General features: G+C 40.6%; 1 protein-coding gene across 2 annotated transcripts; it reads right to left on the bottom strand.

Moving 5' to 3' along the window:
• Positions 1-939: 939 nt before the first annotated feature.
• Positions 940-23,896, bottom strand: otud5a (OTU deubiquitinase 5a). Of its 2 annotated transcripts, none has more exons than XM_084720135.1 (9): positions 23,026-23,896; positions 16,361-16,454; positions 5,893-5,957; positions 5,626-5,782; positions 5,376-5,524; positions 4,915-5,100; positions 3,771-3,975; positions 3,451-3,522; positions 940-1,745 (listed from the first exon to the last, which is right to left on the bottom strand). In XM_084720135.1, exons 1-9 carry the CDS (start codon positions 23,596-23,598, stop codon positions 1,606-1,608), a joined length of 1,641 nt encoding a protein of 546 aa, XP_084576261.1. In that variant the 5' UTR covers positions 23,599-23,896; the 3' UTR covers positions 940-1,605. The 2 variants fall into 2 exon arrangements, with proteins under 2 accessions (XP_084576261.1, XP_084576262.1); XM_084720136.1 differs by having other exon boundaries at positions 16,361-16,451.
• Between the last annotated feature and the right edge of the window lie 2,274 nt (positions 23,897-26,170).

Raw genomic sequence — 26,170 nt, 5'->3', positions numbered from 1 at the left:
AGTCTGGGGCTAATATTCCTCACACAAACTGGCTGCCAGAGGGCACTGTGAGAGGTATTAGCATTAGTGCTAAACAACTTATCCATCTGCAGCTAAGCTAACAACAGTGTGGCTCCTTGGTGGGGTTAGCAAAACGTCATTAAAGAACATGCTAACTTAGCCTACAGGACACAGATATACAGTACCTTTAGCATGGTTGTTTTTTTCGGCTCTGATTTGCAAGGGGCTAACATTCTTCACACAAATTGGCTGCCAGTTACAATTTTGCTACAGACAGCTAAGCTAACAGCAACACAGTCTGTTAGCATTGCTAGAAGGAACTATCTTTAAAACATAGTAAGAGCTCAGGTGATAGCCTGCTTGCTAAAGAGCATGCTAACTTAGGCTGCAGGATACTGATACAGACTGGTCGTCTTTTTCTGTTCTGATTAGCATGAGACAACTTTCGATTTCTAGTCTGAGTTCCCCTCATAAAATGGCTGCCAGTGGGACCAATGAGAGGTGTTAAAATCAGGGTTAAACAAGCTATCCATTGGCTGCTAAGCTAACAGCAATGTGGCGCTAGCAGGATGTCTTTAGAGAGCATTTTAGCTTAGCCTACAGGACACTGACACACATTTAGACTGCTTGTTCTGTTAAATTCTGATTAGCATTCCTCACCTGTTGGGAGCTAAAAATGAGCAAAAAACAAATTTGCAATCTCCAGCTAAGAGCTAAAGCTAACAGCAACACAGCTTGTTAGCACTGTTAGAAGGAAGTAGCTTTAAAACATAGTAAGACTTCAGGTGATAGCTTGCTCACTAAAGAGCATGCTAACTTAGTCTGCAGGACACTGACACAGACTGGTCGCCATTTTTCTGTCATGATTAGTGTGACACGGTTTTTGATTCTGGTTCCTGCACACAATGGCTGCCAACGAGCAGAGCAAGCAGGAAAACATTTCTCTTGCTAGCAGTGCTAAAAAGAACTAGCAGTAAAACATAGTAAGACTTCAGGTGATAGCTCGCTCACTAAAGAGTGTGCTAACTTAGCCTACAGGATTACTGACAGACATCTGATTAGCATTCCTCATTGAAGCCAATGGCCCTGTTAGCCACGTAGCTAACAAATTAAAACTGAACCTGATGATGAACGTTTGTCAGTGTTTTCTGCTCACAGCTGCCCCCCCCAAAAAAAATGTTTAAAATGTCAGGAAATGAAATCACAACATGTCAGCGTTAAGACTGAGCTCCACCTGAGTGGACACCAGAAAACTGAAGGGGGCGTGTCTGATGACTCTGGATCACTATTGGCTGGAGGGAGGAAACGAGACAGAGAGGAAAAGAGGGAAGGAAACAGGGAAGGAAGGAGGAGACGTCAGAAAGGAGAGTGATGAGCGGATGAGTTGTAACGTCTGGAGAAAAAAACAAGTGTGCATTTCTTTGTTGAATGTTTTATTTTTTCCCTGGTCGATCTCCTTCTGCGGGTCAGAGGCGAGGGGGGCGGGGTCAGGATGGTGGAAGGCGAGGAGGAGGCGGGGTGAGGGGGAGGTCAAAGGTCATCATTGTAATTGTGTGGTTTTGTGTGTGTGTGTGTGTGTGTGTGTGTGTGTGTGTCGGCCAGCTATCAGCTGCTGTCGGGTGACGGCTCCCTCTCTCGATGCATGGCGGCGGCAGCGCTCTGGTGTTTCATGCTGTCCAGGTACTCCTGCTGAGAGACGGCCAGAACCGACGCCAGAATCTCATCGTCCTCCCAGTCTGTCAGACCTGAAACACACACACACACACACAGGCTTACAGACACCACGGACTCACTACTCAGAGTCAACTCACATCAGAACAAAACAAACTTCTGGTTTGTTGACAAGGATTTGACTTTTCCAACAGTATTATTGATTAAAAGAAGCTTTTGACTTGTTTGATAACCTTTTATTACATTCTATCAATTTCTAGGCTCCACAGACGTCTTCAAAGTATTTCTTTTTTCCTATTACAGCCTAAAACCCCTAAAATATTGAAAATAAGATGATATAAAACAGATAAAAGCAGCTAATTTGAGAAGCAGGACAAAAGATGTGAGAGGACAAGTAAAAAATGATGCTTTTATAACTGCAGCTCGTTGCTTTTCTCAGTCCTAACAATTTGTCAGAAAGTCTAAACTATCCAGAAAATATTTTCATTTGAGAAACAAACTGAACCATGATTCAGCTGGATCTGGACTGAGACGTCGTCTTCCTGTTGGATCGAAGTTCAGCTGTTTGAGAAGTTCCACACTTTGAAATTTGGTTCAGATCTGAAACTGAAAAGTCTGGAGTAGAGCCCGGCCGATACGGGATGTTTGAGACTGATATCAATTTTACAGGGGAAAGATTTCCCACAGATTATAGATACAGTAACTGATTTAATGAATTTTTGTGCACCAAAATGACGATGCAAAGATCATTCTGATAAATGATTAATTGTTTCACTTTTTGAGAAAAACTGTCAAAAATTTGCTTCTAAATATGCAACAACTGCATGTTCAAAAATGAGGACAGCAGTTTAAATAGTGAGTTGGAGCCACAGGCTGTATATTAAATACTTTGAAATTCTTTTCCTCCTGAAGGAACACTGCGAGAACACTGCAGGAACACCGCGAGAACACTGCAGGAACACTGCAGGAACACTGCAGAAGCAATGTAAATGTAAAATTCTGTCTATTATCATGAAAACAAAAATAGTCTCACTGCTGCCAAACTCCATTAACATTTTAATCAATTTAACAGTTATAAACATCGACTCTGTCTAAAAGATTATTAATGATTTATTATGACTCATCAACAGACACTGACTCATTCAGAGAAACATTCGGCATTAATCTGAACTCTAATTAACAAGAACAGCGATTCTGGTTCAGAACAGATGTTCATTTTATGATTTAATACAGTAAATACATTTCTGTCTGCTGATAACAGGCAATTGTTAGAAACATAAACACCGAAACTGAGTGTGTGTGTGTTTTCTCAGAGTGATACTGGCCTGTGTTTCACCTCACACACACACACACACACACACACACACACACACACACACACACACACACACTTCCTGTTGAAGTTTGACAGTAAACAACAGAAACTGACTGACTGTTACAGGACTGCTGACAGCTGTATCAGTATCTGCAGTACTGCAATAACTGGAGTGATAAACATGGTTGCAGTACAACAGTAACAGTATTTGGTGGTGTAATATTATTCGTCGACATCAGTTTTAACAAAAGAACCACAAATCTTCAACATGCTGCTGCTGTTTTATACTCAAGTTATTGTAAACAAACAAAATCTTGTGATTGGTTCTATTCTGGGGTTAAAACGCTGCTGATGGTGCCGACTGTCAGGCGGAGCAGCCAGTGTTTGATGGCTGTGTGTGTGTGTGTGTGTGTGTGTGTGTGTGTGTGTGTGTGTGTGTGTGTGTGTGTGTGTGTGTGTCTTACCAAATGCTGTAGGCGACATCTCCTGCATGATGGCTCTGTACTCCAAATGATGACGACTCTGATTACTGGGACCTACACACACACACACACACACATACACACACACACACACACACACAGGCAGACACACACACACACACACACAGCACACACAGTTATGGCTGCTCAATGTGGTGAAAATAATCATATTTTGATCATTGTTGTTTTCATTTTTCGCTGAAAAACTTTTAAAATTTTGAGTGTGTGTGTGTGTGTGTGTGTGTGTGTGTGTGTGTGTGTGTGTGTGTGTGTGTGTATGTGTGTGTGTGTGTGTGTGTCACCTGGCGCGCAGGGCGATGGGGGTTTGCTCAGGATGAGGGCGGCTCCGGCGGGTGAGGGGGGCTTGTTGTTGGTCGACGGGGCAGTCGTGAGGTCCGAGTGGGAGGGGTCGGAGTCGCGTTGTCGCGGTGACCGGGCGCTCCAGTCGTCCAGTCCACTGGAAGCTGCCGCTGTCGCCGAGCTGCAGGTGGCGCTGGCCTTACGGGGCTGAAAGAAGAAAAGATGTTCACGACTGTTGTCAGTAAATCAGTCTGGATGGCAAGTGTGATGAGGAAAGTAACGCGAGGTCACTGAAGAGTAAGAACCAAACTGGACCAGGTCACATGACCAGGTTTGTTTACATACCGTTTTTAAAGATATTTAGAATATTTTCATCTCTTTATCGTTCTGTCAGACAGACTTTTCTCAAGGAAACCACCATTATATCAGACAAATATCACTCTCTACAAACCAACCAAACATCAGTCATTTTAGCTCACAGGTCTGCTGCTACGTGTGTTTGTGTGTTATTAACAGTATTAACTTTAAACTTAAACTGCAGGTTTAACATTTAAACTGGCTGCCTTTGTGAGATGGATTAAGCAAAATAATTCTTTGCTGAGCTATCAGGAGTAGGCTAACTAGGCTAACCAAATGTTTAGCTAGCTAGCCAAGAAACAGAATGGTTCTTTGTTTAATTTTCTTATCTTTTTAGTTAGCTAGCAAACAGTACAGAATTTCCCCCCTTTTAGCTAGATAACAAACAACATAATTTTTTCAATGTTTTAGCTAGCTAGCCAGCAATACAATGTCTTTTGTTTTTGCGTTTTAGCTTGCTAGCAAACAATATAACGTTTTCCCACCTTTTTTTTTTTTTTTTTAGCTTTTTTTAAAAACTGTTTAGCAAATTAACAACAATGAAATATTTTTTACGTTTATATTGAGCTAGAAAATAATAGAACTTTTTAAAACTTTCTAGATAAATAGCGAACAGTGCAACATTTTGTTCAGGAATACAGAGCAGCCAGAAGTTACTGTTTTAGCTTAGCTTCCAACATCTCCATCTACTGTAGGTAATACACTGACACCTATTTTACTGATCAGTTTCCTGTAAAAAGTGGACCTGCTCAGCCTGATGCTCGGCTCCGCCCCCTCCTCCCTCCGTACCTGTCTGGCCTGTTTCTCCTGGTCCTGCAGCCACTGCAGGTACGACTCTCGGGCCACCTGCTCCTCGATGGCCTCGTTGGTGGCCTCCCAGTCTGTCGCTCTCTTCTTGTCCTCCAACATCTGCTGCTCAATCCACGACTCCTCCGACGTCTTGATCGCTGACTTCATCAGAGACTGCTCCGCGTACTGACAGGGGACGGAGAACTTTAATCGTCAGCATATTGAATAAAATTAGACTAAGATAACACTACAACACTCAAAAAAATAGACTAAAATTAAACTAAAACACAGACTAAAATGAGGCAAAAACATTGACTAAAATTAGACTAAGATTACACTAATACACTCACGATCATTAGACTAGAACATCAACTAAAATTAGACTAAAATATGGGCTACAGAACATTAATTAAAATTAGACTAGACTAAAAATAGACTTCAACATAAACGTGTCTTGGTACCCCGGGTTTGAAGGCGGGCAGTCCCAGTCCCACGCCGATCGTGGCCTTGTTGGGGTTCACCACCGAGTTGTAGTGGATGTTGCGGTGGTAGCTCACTCTGATTGGCTCGTCGTTGTTCTGGTGGATGCCATGGAACGTGTTGATTGGCTCTGTGGCAGCAGCAGGAGGAGAGGAGGAAAAAACGGACAGGTTGGTGGGATGTGACTGGCTGACGTCCACAGATCTGGAGGCTGTGGTCAGACAGACTCACCTGTGCTGTACTGGTACACCTCCACCGGTCTGTTGTACATCTCAGCCATGGCCTGCATCTCGATGTGGTTGCCGTGGCAATTGTTTTTCCTCTTCCTGTTGATGTATGTGGTGAAGTCCTCTGTCACATAGTTGGAGAAGTAGTCGGCGTTCTTCATCTTGGAAGGAAAAACAACTTTATTAGTAGTGACGCTTCGATACTAGCAGTAAAAGACTGTCAGTGAACACAACAGGTGAGTTCAGGTTCAGGTGTGTGTGAGTGACTCACCAGGTAGTCCATACAGTGTTTCCTGACCACTTCATGCATATCCTGGTCTCCATACACCTGATCAGCTGAGACACAGAGACGGTTTGGGTTAGATGTCAATCAGAGAAACACACAAACTCTTTATTCGCCAGATTTACAAAGCCGTGTACACACGGTCACATGATTCATGACATAAATGGATGATGGTGATGTCACATGAACCAAGTCAACGCCAAATTTTTGAAGATGTGGCGGTACTCGTTTTTTTAGGTGCAATTCTTCTGGACCTGTGGACTGTATAACGCTTACAAGTGCTGTCATCTGCAGATAAACACCAAAGGAAGAAGAAAATCTCCACTGAACAACAACAACTACACATGCAAGACAGCGACATGCAGCCGCAGCTGCAGCTCTGCTTCCACTCGACAAAAAGAAATAGTGATGTGCTGGTCGGGTTGTGGGTCGACCTGCTGGTTCATGTCGACTTTCTAGAAAATACAACGGGTTACGATGACTGGGTCAAGTGACAAACCAGTGGTTGGAGTATTAATGACTCCCAGAAACACTGTGTGCAACAGTCTCTCTACCTTCCTTTCACCTGTTCTGTCAAACACACACACACACACACACACACACACACACACACACACACACACACACACACACACACACACACACACACACACACACACTGGGTGAAGTGTTGGGAGATTCCCTCCATGTTTCTGCGATCCACACCTGCTGCTGCTGCTCAAACGTGTGTTAGTTTTGTTATGAGTGACTCCCTGTGTGTGTGTGTGTGTGTGTGCGTGTGTGTGTGTGTGTGTGCGTGTGTGTGTGCATGTGTGTGTGTGTGTGAGAGAGAGAGAGAGAGAGATCACTCAGCAGCATCACCTCCTTCAACAACATCACAACTGACTAACTTTTTAACACACATGCACACACACACACCCCGCTGATGAGAAAAAGGAAGTTGTCGGGGAGATTCTGAGAATCGCCGTGGTAACAGACCATGTGACTTGCTGGAAATCAGACCAAAGTGAAGCTCATTTGCATACCACAGAGGGTGTGTGTATGTGTGTGTGTGTGTGTGTGTGTTTTACAAGCCCAGGTTATGTGACAGGTTGTGTATAAATATGAAAAACTGACAACACCTCTGATTCTGGTTCCTTTTCTTATCAAATTATTTGAGAAATAAAACTTGTTCTTTGTTTTAAATGTTTCAGTCGAATCAAATATGAGTTTTTTCTTCTCCAGGATGTAAAATCCATAAACATCACTGTGAGCTTTATTAGCTGCAACCTGCAGTTCTACAGGTCGCTCTGTCAGTGGAGGTTAATTGTTTAAAGCTGCAACCATTAATTGCATAATCAATTATTAGTCCATTTTTAAATTAATCACCAACTAAGGCTAGGGCTAACAATTAATTGAAATTTTACTGAAACTGCATTCTGGTCTACTGCAACTTTCAAATCACAGGTTCCACAATATTTGTTAAAGACAAAAATGTGTCAAAATATCATTTTAAATGAAATCATGTGGAGCTGCAGAGGTGTTCTGGCCAACACATCAATCTGAAGACTTCAGAAAACATCTTTATTTACTTCAGATCCCCAGAAAAACAAAACACCATCATCGTTTTAATGTGGTTTTACATGAAAAAAAAAAATCATATCTCAATGTTGGTCAAAATAATTGCAATTAGATATTACACACACACACACACACACACACACACACACACACACACACACACACACACAGATGCAAATGAACACAGAGAGGTTTGAGGAGCAGAAACACAACAAGGGAAAATCCCTCCACATCACCCGGGTGTGTGTGAGTCATCCAGGACATCCCACACACACACACACACACACACACACACACACACACACACTTAACATTTCCACTAACACAGCCAGAAAGAGTACACAAGGAGAGGAGAGAAGGAGAGGAGAGAAGGAGAGGAGAGAAAGAGTGGAAAGGAGAGGAAAGGAGGTGATATAAAGAGAAGAAACAAGAGAGGAGAGGAAACAAAAGAGGAAACCAGGAGAGGAAACAAAAGAGGAAACAAGAGAGGAGAGGAAACAAGGAGAGAAGAGAGCAGAGGATCCAGTAAATATTTGTCAGTTGCTGAGAAACAACATAGATAGACTTCTGCAGAATTATTAATAAACCACAAACACACACAGAGAAAACCACAGCGAGCGCTCTGATTGGTCAGCCCAGACATTATTCTAAGAAAGGGGGCGGGAGTGACGTCGATAAAGTTTTTATCTGAAGCTCGCAGCTCTCTGACACCAGCCTGACCACCGGCACTGGCCCGCAGACTGCACTGCATTCTGGGTGCTGTAGTTGACCGACAGGCTGCCATAAACTGTCAGCAGGAAGCTCAAACAGAACAAAATGATCAATGAAGATGCCGATTATTGGTGAAGTCAGTGACAGATGATACAGCGCAGTAACACACATGAGACCAATCAGATACGTTTAGTTCATGTACTGTGGGGAAAAGAAAAAATATTTCTATAAATTGCATAATGCAATGTCCTGCTGTGGACAGGATCAGCAGCCACACATAAACCAACCAAACTCTGTTGACAAAATCAGTAATTTTAGCTCACAGAACACAGGAATTGTTGGTCTGTTAGTGTGTCTGTGTTGTGTGACTTTAATGAATCAAAAATAACCTTTTAAAAACACAAAGTCACACAATAACTCAAAAAAGCTAACAGATCAACCAGCTGGTTTCTGAGATTAAATTTATGATTTTGTCGATGGAGTTCGGTTGGTTTGTAGAGAGTGAGATTTGTCTGATACAGCTGTGGTTTCCTGTCAAAAAGTCTGTCTGACAGAAACATAAAGAGCTGAAAATGTTTTAAATATAGTGTACACTTAAAGTCATACAGATTTTTTGGCAGTAGTAAAATTGCTCACTTATCTCAATGATCATTCCAACCGACCAATCAGAGAGCAGTGAAGTCACAACTCTTCTGCTGAGGTCTATCAGCCCGGACGGAGTGTCACTGACTGACTGAGGAGCACTCGGTTTAAACGCCCCTCCCTCCCTGACTGCCATGATGCAGAAGTTTATCTTCCTGTTTAGCAGGAAACCAACTTCCTGTCAGGTTCAATGACACCACATGACCCCATCCAGCCACCATACTGAACCAGTTGAACTGTGTGTGTGTGTGTGTGTGTGTGTGTGTGTGTGTGTGTGTGTGTGTGTGTGTGTGTTGACTCTGGGTCAGCTCTCAGTGACCAGCTCCAGGTGACCCGACAGTTTGACTTTTAACTTGAACTTTTTTTGGGTCATTGGGGCCAAAATGTAGGACACTAAACTAACAGTGCAACGAGATTAAGATCACACGGTATGAAAGTCTGATCAGCCACCATCACTAATCAATACAAACACTCTTTTATAGATTGTAAACCGTTAATCAAACCAATAAATAACTTCCAACGTTGGACAATCTTATGGTAATGTTAATTTAGCAGTTACACAATGTTTATGTTTTAAAGATTTTAGAAGTTCCTCTAACATTAACATCAGCTCCACATTTAGCAGCTAAAGAGACAGACAGTTCCCTCAGAGGTGGTGGAGACCAACAACAGAGCTAAAACAGAGCGAATATTGGACTGACGTTCATCAGGTGGCAGGTGAAAGTGAAAAATCATATCAGCTGTCCCTAATTATTCTAAAAAGATGCTTGTTTTTGTGTCTGAACTCCAACCAAAGATTGTTTATTGCAGTAAAAGAGGCTTCACTCTGGGCGAATTCACACCAGATTCATTTGGGTCCAGACTTTCAGACTTATGGACCAAATAACTAGTGGGAAAATTATTGCCAGACTGATCATTAGTTGAAAAATAGGTCCAAACATGAAAACAAGTGGAACTCATGGACATACATGTGTATGTACATTACGGCGCCCCCTTCAGTCCACCAAAGTTGATTTGTAAAAAGTCAAAGCTTCAAACATCCTGAACGTTAAGTTGTTTTTATTGTCCAGAGGAACTCTGAGTCCTGGCAGGTTTTATCAGAGTTGTCAGTACTGTCTGACACGTCTCAGTGTCTGTCCGAACTCACTGCTCACTTTGAAACTGTGACGCACAATCTGATTTAAAAAAACTGAGAACAAAAGTGTCTAGCAATCAAACCACAGACAGAGACAGAGGTCAGTGTGTGAGCAGACCTATAGAGAAAGTCCACCTTAAGCCCAGATCTGCCCGTCTGTACGTGCAGACTGATGGAGAAACAGCAGGGTTTCCTCTTTACACACACTCAAACTGTTTACTCAAACTGTCTGGACACAAACACTCAGACGTCGTGGATGTTACAGTAAAGCAGGTCAGAGGGCACGCTGACAGAGGGCGCACACACACACACACACACACACACACACACACACACACACACACACTTGTGATCTGTCTAATGTGGTGCAACTCCATTCAACGTCAGCGAAAAGACATGATTGGACGGCATGAAAGCAGCGTGCAGACACGTCTGTGCGGGCTGAACGTGTGTGTGTGTGTGTGTGTGTGTGTGTTTGCGTCCTGGGGGTTTATGGCCGTGTGCCATGACTGAGAAGAAACAGGGAGACACAAACACACACACACGGCCGTTGCAAGTTAGCTTACATGCTAATGTCCAAACAGATCAGACAAATCAGTGATCCTGTCACAATCTTGTCAATTGAAAAATAGGTCCAAATCCACCTGTTTTCACATGTTTGGACCTATTTTTCAACTAGGGATCAATCTGGCAATAATATTTCCAATAACTGAATAATTGTTTGGTCCATACAATATCAGAAAATGGTAGAAAAATATTGCTCAAAGTCTGAGTGGCTTTTAAAAAGTGTGACGATTCAATCATCATCTGATGCTTCACATCACTGAGTCTGTGCTCCTCCTGCGGACTGCGTCCATCTGATCACGAGTGAAAGCATGTCGGAGTCTGACGGTCAGTGACCTCGACTCTGTTTAACTTTTTCATTAAAACAATGAGGAAACACTGCAGCTCTATTTTTAAAGGTCCTCAGTTGACCAGGTCATGTGACCGACTGACAGACGGGTCGTATGACAGACTGACAAACAGCTGAGTGACTGACAGCAGAGTCATGACTCAAACACCAAACAGTATGTTAAAGGGTTCATTCAGATTCACTTAAGTCAAACAATAACACAAACAAACTAACAAATCGACCAACAACTCCTGTGTTCTGAGCTAAAATTACTCATTTTATCACTGGAGTGAGGTTGGTTTGTCTTACATAACTTCATTTTCCCATCAAAAAGGTCTGTCTGATAGAAAGGTAAAGCCATCTATTGTAAGTAACACCTCAAATAATACGAACTATCCCTTTAAATCACTGAAAACACCAATCAGACTCTCTCCGATCAATAACACGATCGCCGGCAGTAAAGCTGCAGACTTATGACAGCATCAAATGCAGCAGGCCTGACAGGATGTTTGGACTGAGACGGAAACAGCCTCTAGGGATGACTGACAGCGTTACCATGACAACACACTCGACAACACTGAGGAGGCAGATCAGACAGGTCGGTCAGCTGGGAGCAGAATGTCATTCAGTCCTTCAAGTCATGTCAGTAAAACCAGTTGAACTGGCTGCAGACAGACAGACGCTCTGTCCGTCACTTTAGTTTCGTTACGTGCTGCATTCAAAGACGCTCAGACAGCTGAGATTCAAACCAGTGACTCCCTGGAAGGAAGGAGACCATGAGGTCAATAAAATAAAAATAAAAATAAAAATATTTAACCCCTCCACGGGTATCAGATTAAATGAGTGGGCACATAGAAATATTTTGGAAAATTAATAAACTGCTATTTTAAATGTGACCTTAAGTCTCTCCTGAGATACATCGCCCACTGAAGGTCCACATTTAACATTTTCCTGTTTGTTTCTTTCTAAATAGTTCATGTGACAAATTTGAACATTTCATTAACATTTTTTGCTTCTTTCTTCTACGTTTTACATAAAAAGTAAAAAAAAAGAAGAAAATAACTGTACAATAGTTAATGACATATGTTTTGAACACAGGAAACAAACCAAATCTTTGAATAAATAAGGAGTTATTAACATTTATAAAGAGAACATCGTATTCCTGTTTTTATTCCCCTGGCAGCATCTAATCAGTCAGAGAAGCTGAACATTTTGACAAGTGACCATGAAAATCATCAATAATACATATTGAAGAGTAAAATAAAGAGAAACTAATATTTTCCACCTTTATATTACCAATCATCTGTAGAAACAGAAGAATATCTGAGAGTCATTGTTCCAGTTTTATATCTGGGCAACATTCTCACATTCACTGTCTGATTATTACAGTTATTAAAATGTAGACAGATAAAATAAAAATATATTATATTAATATATCATCACCCTTAAAAAAAACTATTTTCTACAACAAAATCCCTCCAAACTATTTTAAATGTGGAAAAATGATGCTTAAATTCAGTGTATATTTTATTTTTGAATGTTGTCATGTGACTGAATCTCTCAGGACACAGAAGCTTCGTTCAGCCCTCAGATGTTTAGTGGATTTATCTCCTGGTTGTTGGTTTCATGTCCAAATGTTTTCAGGCGGTTTGTGATTGGCTGTGCGTGTGTGTGTGTGTGTGTGTGTGTGTGTGTGTGTGCGTGTCTGTGTGCGTGTGTGTGTGTGCGTGCGTGTGTGTGTGCGTGTGTGTGTGTTTTGGTGGAGAGCAGCAGCAGTGTAACCACACCCTGATCATCATCATCACACGCTCAGCTTCATTTACATCCTCAAACAACAACACCACTCAGACAGTGAGTTCTGACAGCGGCGCCTCCTGCAGGCCGCACCGCTCATCACACACACAGACTGACAGAACCAAAACTCTGCAGTGGTGGAAAGTAATTAAATACATTTACTCAAGTATAATTTTGTCGTACTTAACTTGAGTATTCTCATTTTATTCCACAACATCAGAGGGAAATACTTGTTTTTATATTAAAAATATAATAATATTTTTACTGAAATAAATGCATCTGATTAATTTAGTTACTAGTTACTACTACTACTACTACTTTATCCAGATCATTAAAACAAAATGTATTTAGCAGATGAAATATAATTTATTATTACAGATACTTTTTATTACTTTAAGTATATTTTAATCTTACATAAAAATACTTGTAACACTGAGGTAAATAATCTGAATAGTTCTTTGAAAGTTTCATTGCACAACAGGAATGTGACCTGACAACAGCAAACACACCCTGCTGAGTACTCGGATACTTTACTCACATACAAGTATCAATACAACAATGTAGAAATACTCCATTACAAGTAAAAGTACACACACACACACAGAGAAACACACACACACACACACACACACAAACACACACACACACACAAACACACACACAGAGAGAGAAACACACACACAGAGAAAAACACACACATACACACACGAACACACAGAGCTGGACTTTCATGTCTGATGTCTCAAAACTGTCTTCACACCTCGTTGTCCACTTTCTGTTTCAGATAGACAGGTGTGTGTGTGTGTGTGTGTGTGTGTGTGTGTGTGTGTGTGTATGTGTGTGTATGTGTGTGTGTGTTAAAACACACAGATGATTTCTGTGAAATGTGACAGAGCAGAGAAACAAGTCTCTGAAAATAGAAGTGAGAAGAATCAGAAGTGAACTGAGAGAAACAAGAAACTGTCAGACATTTTTTTCTTCACTGTAACTTCAGTGGGACCTGAAGACACTGATGTCCACCTGTCTGTCTGTCTGTCTGTCTGTCTGTCTGTCTAACTGCAGCTGGAACACCACTGTCACTGTCTGTGCAGACGACACATTATGCAGATTTATTAATGTGATGCAGAACCACAGTTCATCATTGTGAGCCGTTGATGAGGAACATGTCAGTTTAAGACGACGAGCTGATTGACGTGTGAGTCAGTCACACGATGGAGAACATGAATGAACCACAGAACCGCCTGCGTCCTTTAAATGAGGATGTGTGGGAACAGTTCAGGTTCCTGCTCGGCTTGTAGATCTGGCATCAGTCCTGCAGAGCTCCTGCCCGTCAGAAAAATGTTTGAATATTCTTAGTTCCTTCTCCTAAATTTCCACTTGTAGTTCATTGATCCTACTTATATTTTCTTTTTCGTGGCCCGTGCTGTCAGTTTCCCCCGAACAGAAACTTTCAATGCTTCTCAAACGGGTGTAATTTCCTCGGTGCTGCCAATATTTATTTCACAAACTGTTTTCAGATCTCTCTGACCTGACCACACTATAACCACTATAGCACAGCGTCCCGGAGGAGACATGACAGACGTCACAACAGATCGACATCAAAGACGTCACATCACCTCCAGTGACATCACCACCACGACTTCAGACATTTTCACTGGTGTAACTATGCTGTCGTCATAGAAACAGATCAGAAGACTGTGATATTTATCACTCGACAAAGTTTCTCCAAACATCTTTCTATCTTCTGTTTCAGAGGAATCAGAGCTGCAGGCGTCCCGTCCCTCGCTGCTCCAGGAAGTCACATTTACACATTACATTGTTTTTACCTGAAGAAACTGTCCCCTGTGCGTCACACACATTTATGAACTTTATAACTGGACAGAAAAAAGTTATCTATAACCGAACACTTTGATTATGTGCGCACTGTACTTCTGAGCTGGGTTGTTTCCTTTAATCCTGTGTTTTTATGTACTTTTTGTTTTTTGTCTTCAACGCTGTCTGTGTGATGTGTGTGGGGTTTTTTGTGTTTTAGGTCTCTTGCTCCACCACTTCCAACACAGTACCAACTGCAAATGGAAAATAAGGTCATAAATAACACGTCACTCTGCAGGATGATCCTCACATCTCAAAAAACATCAGAGTGACGACATTATTCTGGACTAAAATGACCACAGATTCAAAATACAAAGTGTTCGCCTGGATGCTGGGGTTCACACACACTCTCACACACTCACACACTCTGTGAGGAGTGTTTGGAGTGATCTTGGCTCGATGTGGACTTTGAATCGGGGCAGCAGTCAGACTGAAGGAGACTCTGTGTGTGAGTTTGGACCGAAACTCAGGAGAAAACTGAGTTTATCACATAACAACAGGAAGACAGGTATAACTTTACAGGTAATACACACACACACACACACACACACACACACACACACACACACACACACACACACACACAATGTGATGACATAACTGCAACAACATAATAGCTGTGATGTGAAACCCAACCTGCCTCTGCTGAATGGAACCGTCTTAAAGGGAGAACCAGAAACCTTCATCTTTCACTGTGACCCACATTTACACATACCTTCCCATCACACACACACACACACACACACACACACACACACACACACACACACACACACACACACACAGTCTGTCAGTGTAACAGCGCCCTCTGTTGTCAGAGTTCAGTAGAAAACAGTCAGGAAGCAGCTTCATCACACAGTAAACCCAAACAGGTTTGCAGTACTCGAGAGAAAACAACCTTTTTTTAATCAATAAACTTAATTTCACTAAATGCAACTCTGACCACACCTCTCACTGCAACAAGCTCACACACTTAATTCATTTAAGATTTTGAGCCAAACTCAAACTTCTGAAAAAAATTTACTGACAAATCCTGTCAACGTGCGCCACATTTGAACCTATTTCACAAGTCTTTGCTATAACAATTATTTTTCTTTATTGAATAATCACTTTCTTGATTAACCAATTAATTGTTTGGGCCATAAAATTGTGAAAAAAGTACAAGATGACGTCCTCAAATGTCGTTTTGCCCACAACTCAAAGATAGTCAGTTAACTGTCAGAGAGGAGGAAAGAAACCAGAATTTAGACTTTCTTTGTCTTAAAAATGACTCAAACGGATTAATAACTGATCAAAATATTTGGTGATTAATTCAATAATTGTTGCAGCCTTAAAGACACAGTAGTCCTGAAATAAATCCAAACTTCATGTATGTTGTTTTTAACACATTAACATGAATTAGAGCAGCGATTTTCCTTCCTCTTCCAAGATTAAAAATATATATGAGGGACTCCTTCATCTATGTCTCTAATCTGATGCACACGTCTAAACAGTCATGTGACGGAGCAACACGAGAGAGATGTGGAGAGACAGTTTCAGGTGAGACAGGTGACATGACAGGAGAAGATTTTTATTTATTTACTGATTTAAAAATCAAATATTATTTGTTGAACTATGACGCCTTTTGTTTTTGTTGTTTTAAAAAAAGGAAAGAAAAATAATTTTATATCACAATCATTTAAATTACAACAGTTCAACAGGTAAACACTGAAAACATGCTGTGATACTGACACCTGCTGGTGACCAGAGGAACTGCGCACACACACCTGAGGAGGAAGAGTGTGTGTGTGTGTGTGTGTGTGTGTGTGTGTGTGTGTGTGTGTGTGTGTGTGTGTGTGAGAGAGACTCACCCACGGCTCTGAACAGACACGCTCCGTCCTCCTTCATCTTCTTGATAACGAAGCCTTTCTTTTCCCGCAGAGCTTTTTCAAACCAGTGCTCCTGCTGAACACACACACACACACACACACACACACACACACACACACACAGAGCTGTTAATGGACCTGGATGGCTGAATATTAACAGTTTTCAGTGACAAGTGACAAATTTTATGTATATTTCATTTTATATTCAATAACAGAACAACTGAAACTGAACATGTGGAACAGTGAACTCAACATCTGCAGGAAGTTTGTACACAACACAGATTATTTCCTTCGAACGTCGCATCAGAGACAAGTTTTCCTAATATTTGTTATTTGCCACAATTTGAATATCAAAATTGATCAAAATGAACAAAGGCTGCGACTAACAATTATTTTCATTGTTGATTATTTTGTTGATTAATCCATTAATTAATCCTGTCATGATCTTGTCAGTTGGACGTGCCTCCATCTCCTCCACATGTTTGGACCTATTTTTTCCAAGTGTCTCCCACAATGATATTTTCATTATCAATTAATCTGTCGATCATTTTCTTGATTAATTGATCATATGTGTTGGTCCATAAAAATAAATCAGGAAGTGTAAAGTAAAGTGTTCGCATTCAAGAAGCTGGAATCAGTATCAGCATTTCTGAGAAAAATACTCAATCCGATTAATCAGTTATCAAAATAGTTGGCAGTTTATTAATAAACCATTATTCAATTAATTACTGCAGCTCAAAAATTAGTTTTTCCAGTTCCAATAAACAAAATCGATCCAGTATATTTTTTTCCTCTGCCTGCTCGCAGCATCTACCATCTGAGTCCAGATGAAAAAAACAACAGTTGAGAGGCGACACAGTGCAGCTGATTGGCTGTTAGGTCACACCTGATACCAGATAAACTAAAGAAGAATTATTAGATGTAACTGACATAAAACCAACCAATGATCTTTACAAATCAAGACTTGATAGTCTGATGATTAGGGCAGAGCGATATGGTATTAAAAATCTTACTGCAATTATTTGACTGAACATGATTTGTGGGAAAAAAAAAACAATTTTGCATCACAACTGACAGCATTCAGAGATTTTTCACATTTTAAGGGGACAAAGTGTGACGTGTGGTCATATTTTATTTTCATAAAAGTTCTGAAGGATTGAAGATGGTGCAGAAAAGCCGTCGCTGTGGAAGGAGGCAACACTTCACGTCACCTTCATGACCACCTCACACGACTTCATGTGTAACTGTTCGCTCGGAGCAGGACGATCGAGGAAAATCAGTCCGACTTTAAGGCTGCAACTAAACTTTCTTTTCAGACTCAATTAATCAGAAATTTATTTTCTTGATTAATTGTTGTTTGGTCCATAAAATGTCATAAAATGTTGATCAAAATCCAAGATGACGTCCTCTAATGTCTTGTTTAGTCCACGACTCAAAGATATTCAGTTTACTGTCATAAAATACTAAATAATATTGTAAAGCAATAACAGGTTCATTTATTATGTTTCACATAAATGAATGAAAGGCTGAGATACAGGCCTGCTGTCTGTCTGTATTAAAATCAAAACGTCTCACCAGTGCAGCTTTGGCGAGCTCTAGTGGGGTCCACAACCTCAGGTTGGGAACCAGTGACTTGAAGGTTTTGAATGCAGTACTTTCCCAGTGTGGTGTTTGTACTTTTACTGCAGTAAAGGATGTGAACACTGCAGTTCCTGATGCTTCAGACCCAGTTTGCAGTAAAATGAGAACAGGTTCTTATAAATAGATGCTGACAGGTTCTCAGGTGCTGCACAGGTGTTCCTGCAGTAATAACAGGAACCTGTGTGTTCTGTCACACACATACAGGTGTGGAGGCCACAGGAGCCACTGAGACTCCTCACACACCTCTGTGGTGAACACAGCGTCTCACATTACACACCATCAGAAACGATTCACGGAAAAACTAAACAAAACTAAAGCACAACAATTTTTACAATCATATTAATTTAATGAAAAGTTGGTTTCTCCAGTTTCACACAAGATGTGAGGACTTTAGGAAACACTCATCAATATTTTCTGACATTTTATGGACCAAAAAACTTATCAATTGGTGGAAAAATTATTGCCATATTGATCACTAGTTGAAAAACAGGTCCAACCTGTCTTCACATGTTTGGACCTATTTTTCAATGGACAAGACTGCGACAGGATTAATAAATTAATCAATTATCACAATATGATTCAATTCAGGGGTCTGTGATCAATATCAGATATCATCTGTCCATTTAATACATTCAGGTACTTTTATGTCAACTCACAAACAGAAACTAAATTATGATTTAACAGTTTTATGACTGAACTCAGAGACATTTATGCCATGGGAATTTCAAAATAAAGGCGCATCTTAAAGATGAAATGGATTGATAGATATTTTCTCTTTGGATTGATCGTATTGGGTCATTAAACATTGAATCAATATATCGATCGGAGCTCGAGTGACACACAACCAGCCAATCGTTTAACAGGTGTGTTGTTTGGTTGCACCACCAACATGTGACAACAGAAACAGTGTAGACTAACAACATGGACGGATGGACGGATGGACGGATGGACGGATGGAGTTCAAAACCAGTGTCTCTTTCCAGAAATCATGTCCTGGTTACTAAGATAATTCACAGATCTTCATGTTAACAGTTTCATGTAGGAACTATTTTCTTTCTACGAGGCAGTGACTCATCCTGAACAATTACCGTGCAACAAGAACCTGACACGAGAGAAAACGAGCAGAAACAAACAAAAGTATCATTTCAAAACAAAATTTCAAAATAAAGGTCTCTGAACATAAAATCCTGATTCACATTTTAGTGAGAATTGTGAGGCCCGAACAACAGCTCACACAGGAATCACAATCACAGGAAGTGCACCGTTCTGTGTCGTTTCATTGGTTAAAAAATGTTTTCTTTTCCTGGTTTGGTGAGCGGAGAACCAACAGTGTCTTTGTTACCAGATTATGAATGTCAGGAGACACATGAAGTGAGAAATGTCTTCATCATTTGATTATTTCATATCTGCTGTCCTACAGTACAGGAGCTCAGTCCTCTGCAGTCTGCTGATCTGATCCAGATCAACAGAACCCAACATGAACAGAACCCGACTGAGCTCCTTTCACTGTCCGACCGTCTGACCAATGACGGAGCAACATTTCCACCACATGACTCTTGTTTACAGTTTCTGGACTGTTTGAGTTTTGTTTTTGTGAACATGAACCGGAACAGATGGACAATTAGAACAATGTCAGGACTCAACAATAAGGATCATCCAGTGTAGTAAAAGAACAATAAATCTGACAACTATGAGAAAAAAATCAATTAATCGTCAAGTTGTTTTTTTTTTGGTCAGTAATATTTCATGCAGAAATGCTGTTTTCAGCCTCTCAAATATGGAGACTTCCTGCGTTACTCAATTTATTATCATATTAAACTAAATATATTTAGTTTTCAGACAAAATGAGACATTTAAAGACGCCCTGGACTTTGAAAAACTGTTTTTTTTCACTATTTTCTGACAATTTGTGAACACTGCAGTCCCCGATTAAACGTGATAATTAACTTTAATCTTTGTTGTTGTTGTTGTTGTTGTTGTTTTATAACTGTTGATTTTTGTTGCAGTTAAAATGTGTCCTGTAGAGCTGCAGAGACGTCCTGACCTACAGATCTTTTTCTCCAAATGAAATAAAACATTTGTTGGGTTCAGAAGTCAACAAATGTCTCATCATCACCGTTTACTGCATCATACAGCTCTGGTTTATAACAGCTGGGCTGCAAATAATTATTTTCACCATTGATTAATCTGACGATTATTTTCTCAATTAATCAATTATTAATCAATTAGTGGTTTGGTTTGTAAAATGACACAGTCCAAGCTGATGTCTTCAAATGTCTTGTTTTGTCAAAAACACAAAGATGTTCGGTTTACTGTCATAAAAGAAACCAGGAAATATTCATATTTCAAAAGCTGAAATCAAAGAATTTTGATATTTTTAATTAAAAAATATTCTAAACAATTAAAAATAGTTGGAGATTCATTTAATAATTAATTAATCATTGCAGCTCTAGATAAAAGAAAAAAACCTGAACGCTGACCCCTGAATGCATCACCCTGTCATTGGTTGGAATAAAACTGTATCACAATAAAATGTTTCATTTCAGACAAAAAAGTTGAATTTAAGGACTTTATTTTGAAGGGATCAGCTTTATTTTAACTTTAACTACTTCATTTATCAAAGGCGGCACACAGGTGATGGACTGAATGAAAAATAAACTGCCTGCTGGTGAGCTGACCTCCTTTTTATTCTTCCTGTTCTGCATTTGTTTTGTCACGTGACCGAACAACTCACCTGAGCCCCGTTTCCCAGAGCCTTCGTAGCGCTACGTGCGTCGTAGGTTGTGTCTTAAGGTCTCCTGGGCTGTTTCCCAGAGTTGGGAAACAGCCTGTAAGCTTGAGGGAGACCTTAAGGTACAACTTCCGACGCATGTAGCGCTATGAAGGCTCTGGGAAATGGGGCCTTGTTCAGTTCTTATTGTATATATTATATTATCACTTCTATATGTTGTAGTAGAACGTCCATAGTTTTATATATTTCTTATTTTCTACTCTTATAATTGTCTTTGCATATATACATATATATATATATACACACATACATACATATACACATAAATATATATATATATGTATATAATTTTTTTTCCTATTCTTGCCTGTAACATCAACGACTTCCTCCCAGGGATCAATAAAGTATTTCTGATTCTGATTGGCTGTTGGTGTGTCACTCACAGCTCCATTATCGACGGTGTAAAGATGAAACAGTCTGAACATTTCATATCATGATTATAGAGACAAAATGATGGCAGTTATCATAACTATCGTGGTTATAATCCCCTGAAAATATTTAAAAAGTCCTGAACTGCTGGTTCAATCTGGACCAACCTGCCCGGCTCACTTTGTCTCTTTATTTATCTTCAAACCAGCTGCTCTCCTTTCTGATGTCCTTGAGTTAAATAAATCATTTTTCTCTGTTGTCTAGGTCCATTGTTAGCACTGTCCTGAATCGATCACTATTAAAATTAACAACCAATGAATTGATTAATTGTTATTAAACATATAAAAACTTTGCCTGTACCCTGAATCGAAGCTTTACTTCCACAACATGTTCTCTGCAGGGTTCAACATTTCAGTAGCCTTTAGGATTTATTTCTCAGTGATTATAAAATAACAACAAAAGAAAAAAATTGTCAAATTGACAAAATTGTCATGTTTAATCTACTGCAGTTTTTCTCCAAACTGTTGTCTTTAAATGTCTCGTTCTGTCGTCCAAAACCTAAAGATATTCAGTTTAACACGGTAAGAAAAGGACAAAAAACAGGCAAGCTTAATTTTTCTGCAAAAAAAATTACTTGTTCACATATTTATTTGACAACAGATCAACTAAAATCTACCTGATCGATCAATGATTAATCGACCAATGACTAATCATCCCTGATATAAACTCATGTATATTACTTACTTTGAGCATGTGAACATTTTCTGTGTATATTTTGTCACATTTAGAGGGATTCTTTTTTGACATTTTATGGACCAAACAACTGATCGATTGCTGGAGAAATTATTGCCAGATTGATCGCTTGTTGAAAAATAGGTCCAACCTGTTTTCACATGTTTGGACCAAATAGGCCCAAATGTGAAAACAGGTGGAGCTCCACTGATTAATCAATCTTTTTTTTTAAATAAAAAAGTCAAAATGCATGAATATTTTCTGGTTTCTTTACTTCTCTCTGACATATAAATGAATATCTTTGAGTTGTGGACAAAACAAGACATTTGAGGACGTCATCTTGGACTCTGATCGACATTTTTCACTATTTTCTGACAATTTATGGACCAAATAACTGATCGGTGAATCGAGAAAATAACTGACAGATTACTTGATAATGAAAATAATCATCAGTTGTGGCCCTAATTTGTGTTAAGTGACATCACGTCCTGTTTTCATTGACACAAAACAAACTCACTTCTGGAATTTTATTGCAGTTTATTGTGAAACCGATTATTGTTTGAACCCTACGAGAGAGCTGACCAGCTTACTGAGCATTAATGCAGTTACGCTACATTATTGAACATCTTATTGAACTATTTTCCTAAAATGTTATTGATGACATATTTATGAAGGCTGATTGTGAATACACCCATAGACTAAAAAACAAGGAAAAATAGAGTCCAGTTTGGAAAATACTAAAATAAAGTTTTCCTTTAACTGGAGCATCAGTGCTGTTGCTATGGTTACCTGTGCTTTAATAAGACCAAGGTGGAGCATGTGACCCGAGCTGTGTTTGAGGTGAACACAGGTATCAACATACCGGCCAGCCAATCAGAAAGCATATATTATTTTAAATGTTCATTGTAATATTCAGGTTTTAGCTCATTACTGTGTCACTAAATAAATATAAACCTAAAAATTCGTGATTTATTTAAAATATATTTTGAATTTAATTCAGTATGAAGTTTCTGTTGACGGTTATAACCTGTCGCAATCGTTTATAACACGTATCGTTTACCTGTGTAGCCACAGTAGCATTAGCATTAGCATGTTGCTAACGTTAGCGTCCTACCTGCTCCACAGTGGCCGGGTCCATGGACTGCAGCCGGGCAGCGTTCTCGTACTCGTCCTCGCTGTTGTTCCCGGCTCCTTCCTCCGTGTCCTGGCTGGACCCGACTCCTCCCGGTCCCGTCACCCCGGGCTGGCCTCCACCGGCCAGAGCTGCCACCACCCCGCCGGAGCAGGTGCCCGCCTGCCGCCGCCTCTTGCTCAGCCCGGGCCCGGAACAGCAGCTGCCGAGGCCTCCGCCGGCCGAAACGACGAGCTCCCCGCGGGGCCCGGCCACCATCCCGCCGCTGCCGTCCCGCCCGTCGCTGGGCCCCACCGGGGACACGGAGCCGACGGGCGGCGGAGAGGCCTGCTGCGGCCGGGAGCTCGCCTCGATGCTCCGCCTGTCGTCCCTCGCGGAGGGCGGAGCGGGCTGGTAGGACCACGGCGGAGGGGAAGCCCTCGGCCGGGCTCCGGGCCGCCCTGCGTGCGGGTGCGGGTGTTGGTGCGGGTCGGAGCCGCTCCGACGGTCGCTGTCATCGGCGTGGTCTGGGACTCCGACCCCGGAGCTGGGCTTCTTCTTCGGCAGAATCGTCATGGTGTTGTGTGTATGTGTGTGTGTGTGTGTATGTGTGAGGGAGGCAGGGAGGGGGTCAGAGGGTGAACAGTCCTCCCGTTCTGGATCAAATGTCTCGGTGTTTTCGGTCTCGGTCCGGCCGTTCGGCTCTGATCACCGGGCGGAGGCTCTTGACGAACCGAACCGGGCCTTAGGAACCAGGACCCGGCTCCTCTTCGACGGTTCAGTTGAACAAAAACAAAAAGCGTCTCTTCTTCTTCCCGTTCTGCTCTCCACCGTCCAGTCCACAAAACATCAACACAGGCTGACGGAGCGACAACACGTCACTTCCTGGTTGCGACGGCAGTTTTTACGTCATGACGTTTATCGGACCTTTTTTGGGGGGTTGTGTCGAGAAACGAATCCTGTGAACCAGCTGACTTCAAAATACAGACATGTCATCGACAGAAACAAGTGTTCTGCAATAATGAAACACATGAATATTTGTTATTTACTCTAAAATCGAAAATTTAAAATTATTATTATTATTGTCAGATATATATTTATTTATTTAAAACGACTGGTTCAGCTGTTTGAAAAAAAAGTTAGTTTTTAATGTTTTTATGGGAAATATTATAGTTCCAAATATTTTTAAATTCAGATATAGAATATTTTTTTTCAAAACGTTCACTTGTTCAACTGTTATATGATAAGATATATTATATTTTGTGACAAAAATGAAACTGGAAAAACAAACAAACACACACAAAAAAAGTTAAATATTTTTTTATTTTATATGGGGCATATTATATTCCCAAATGTAAATGGATGAAAAAGAAACCACAATCACAATAATTCCAAATACAAAATTGGTTATTATACAGGAACATTACATGGACAGAAAAATTATTGAAACACTGTCGGGGAGTTCTTCTCATCGTTCTTCTTATTTTCTAGTACAGTCAGTGTATAAGTCTGGTTCCCTGGTCACGAGGAACACAAAGGAAATACTGTAGTTCACAGTGAGCGTGTAATCATGTGACCTGACAGGTCACATGATTAACTGCTGTCCATTTTTTTTCCCTACGGTTTAAACCTGGGGATGAAAATGTTTCTTAATTGAGACTAATATAACAGATTTAGTAATGTATTTTAAATATTTCAAATATAAAAATAAAAGCACTTAAAGTATTTTGTTACAAATTACATCTTTTTTTCTGTCTGCAAAATACAAATACAAAATACTTGGAAGTAATTAAACACATATTTTAAATACAAATTCATGATTGAAATATTGCGTGTCTCTGCTGAAAGGTGTTTTTAATATTTTATCCAGCTTGTGAGCAACAATCAGGGTGGACAAAATATTAGAGACACCTCTCAGTGTAACACAACACGGTGCTGAGACTCTACTGAGGGACACAATGACAGGATTATCCCTTGATGGAGTGTGGACACCTGTGGTGGGAGGAAAGGTGGAGTCAGCTGCTTTTCTGATGAGCTGATTGGACAGCCGGAGGTGGGCGGTGCCAATCATGCACTGAAAAGACAGACAGCAGCTGAGAGAAGAGCAAGTTTTACAGCTTCTGAAAACTGAAATCTGCAGCATTTCAACTCCACAAAATTGAATATTCAAAATGATAATATTTCTCTGATTGAGCTCCGCTCAGAGACAAACAAACAAACAAACAAACAAACAAATCTGTCATGTGACACAAACAAAACAGTTCAAACTTTGACTCAGAGTAAGAAGCTAAAAAAATGTTTTCACAGCCTTTAAAAAAAATAATAATAATTGTTGGTTTATCTCTGAGCTTTAACATTTGAACAGATTAAAACACTGAAGGTGATTTGCTGTAAGGAGAGGTTGTGTTAGCAGCATCCACATCTTTAACCCTCAGTCCAAAACCAAGCGGTGAAATGTTTGTCTGTGTGTCTCTCAATAACACTTTGGAAAAACCGACTTTAATATTTTTTATACAGTTATAATCTCTCCAAGCTTTATCTGTCAGCGCACACAAAATGTCCTGAGGCAGTCAGGCTGAGGTATGTGGACTCTATAGAAGGACTCACGAAATATGACGACAACTCTCTCACGCTCACACACACACACACACACACACACACACACACACACACACACACACACACACGTCCTCAGCCCAGTGTTCTGTTCTGTGATGTAAGTTTTGTGGTCTCATGAATTAACAGAGTCTCCCCCTGAATGTTGTTCCATGTCTGTCCGTCCAACATGAGAGACAGAAAACTCTACATGACAAACAGTTTGACCTGAGGTCTGTCTGTCAGGAGCTGTAGGCTCATGAGCCTCGTCAGTCTTCAGAGCAGACAGGAAGGTGAAGATGACCTCACGGCCTCAGAGTGGATCACATGTTCTACTAACTGAACTACAGGAACGCCTCATGTATCTTAACAGACCTTCTTTTTACAGGCAGGTATTCGCCTGCAGTCCGAGTCTCTGTAACCATGACAACGATGACATGAAGTGACAGACAACCTGCCTGTCATTCTGATTTAACACGTCTCCACCATGTCTTGGTCTTGGTATGTCTACGTCTTAGGTTTATGACTCTTCATGCCATTCCAGGTGTGTGAA

The sequence above is a fragment of the Lutjanus erythropterus genome, chromosome 6, assembly GCF_056507025.1.
Source record: "Lutjanus erythropterus isolate fLutEry1 chromosome 6, fLutEry1.hap2, whole genome shotgun sequence".
NCBI lineage: Eukaryota > Metazoa > Chordata > Actinopteri > Lutjaniformes > Lutjanidae > Lutjanus > Lutjanus erythropterus.
Note: the sequence above shows the minus strand (reverse complement) of the source record. Positions and strands in the feature narration are given on the sequence as shown.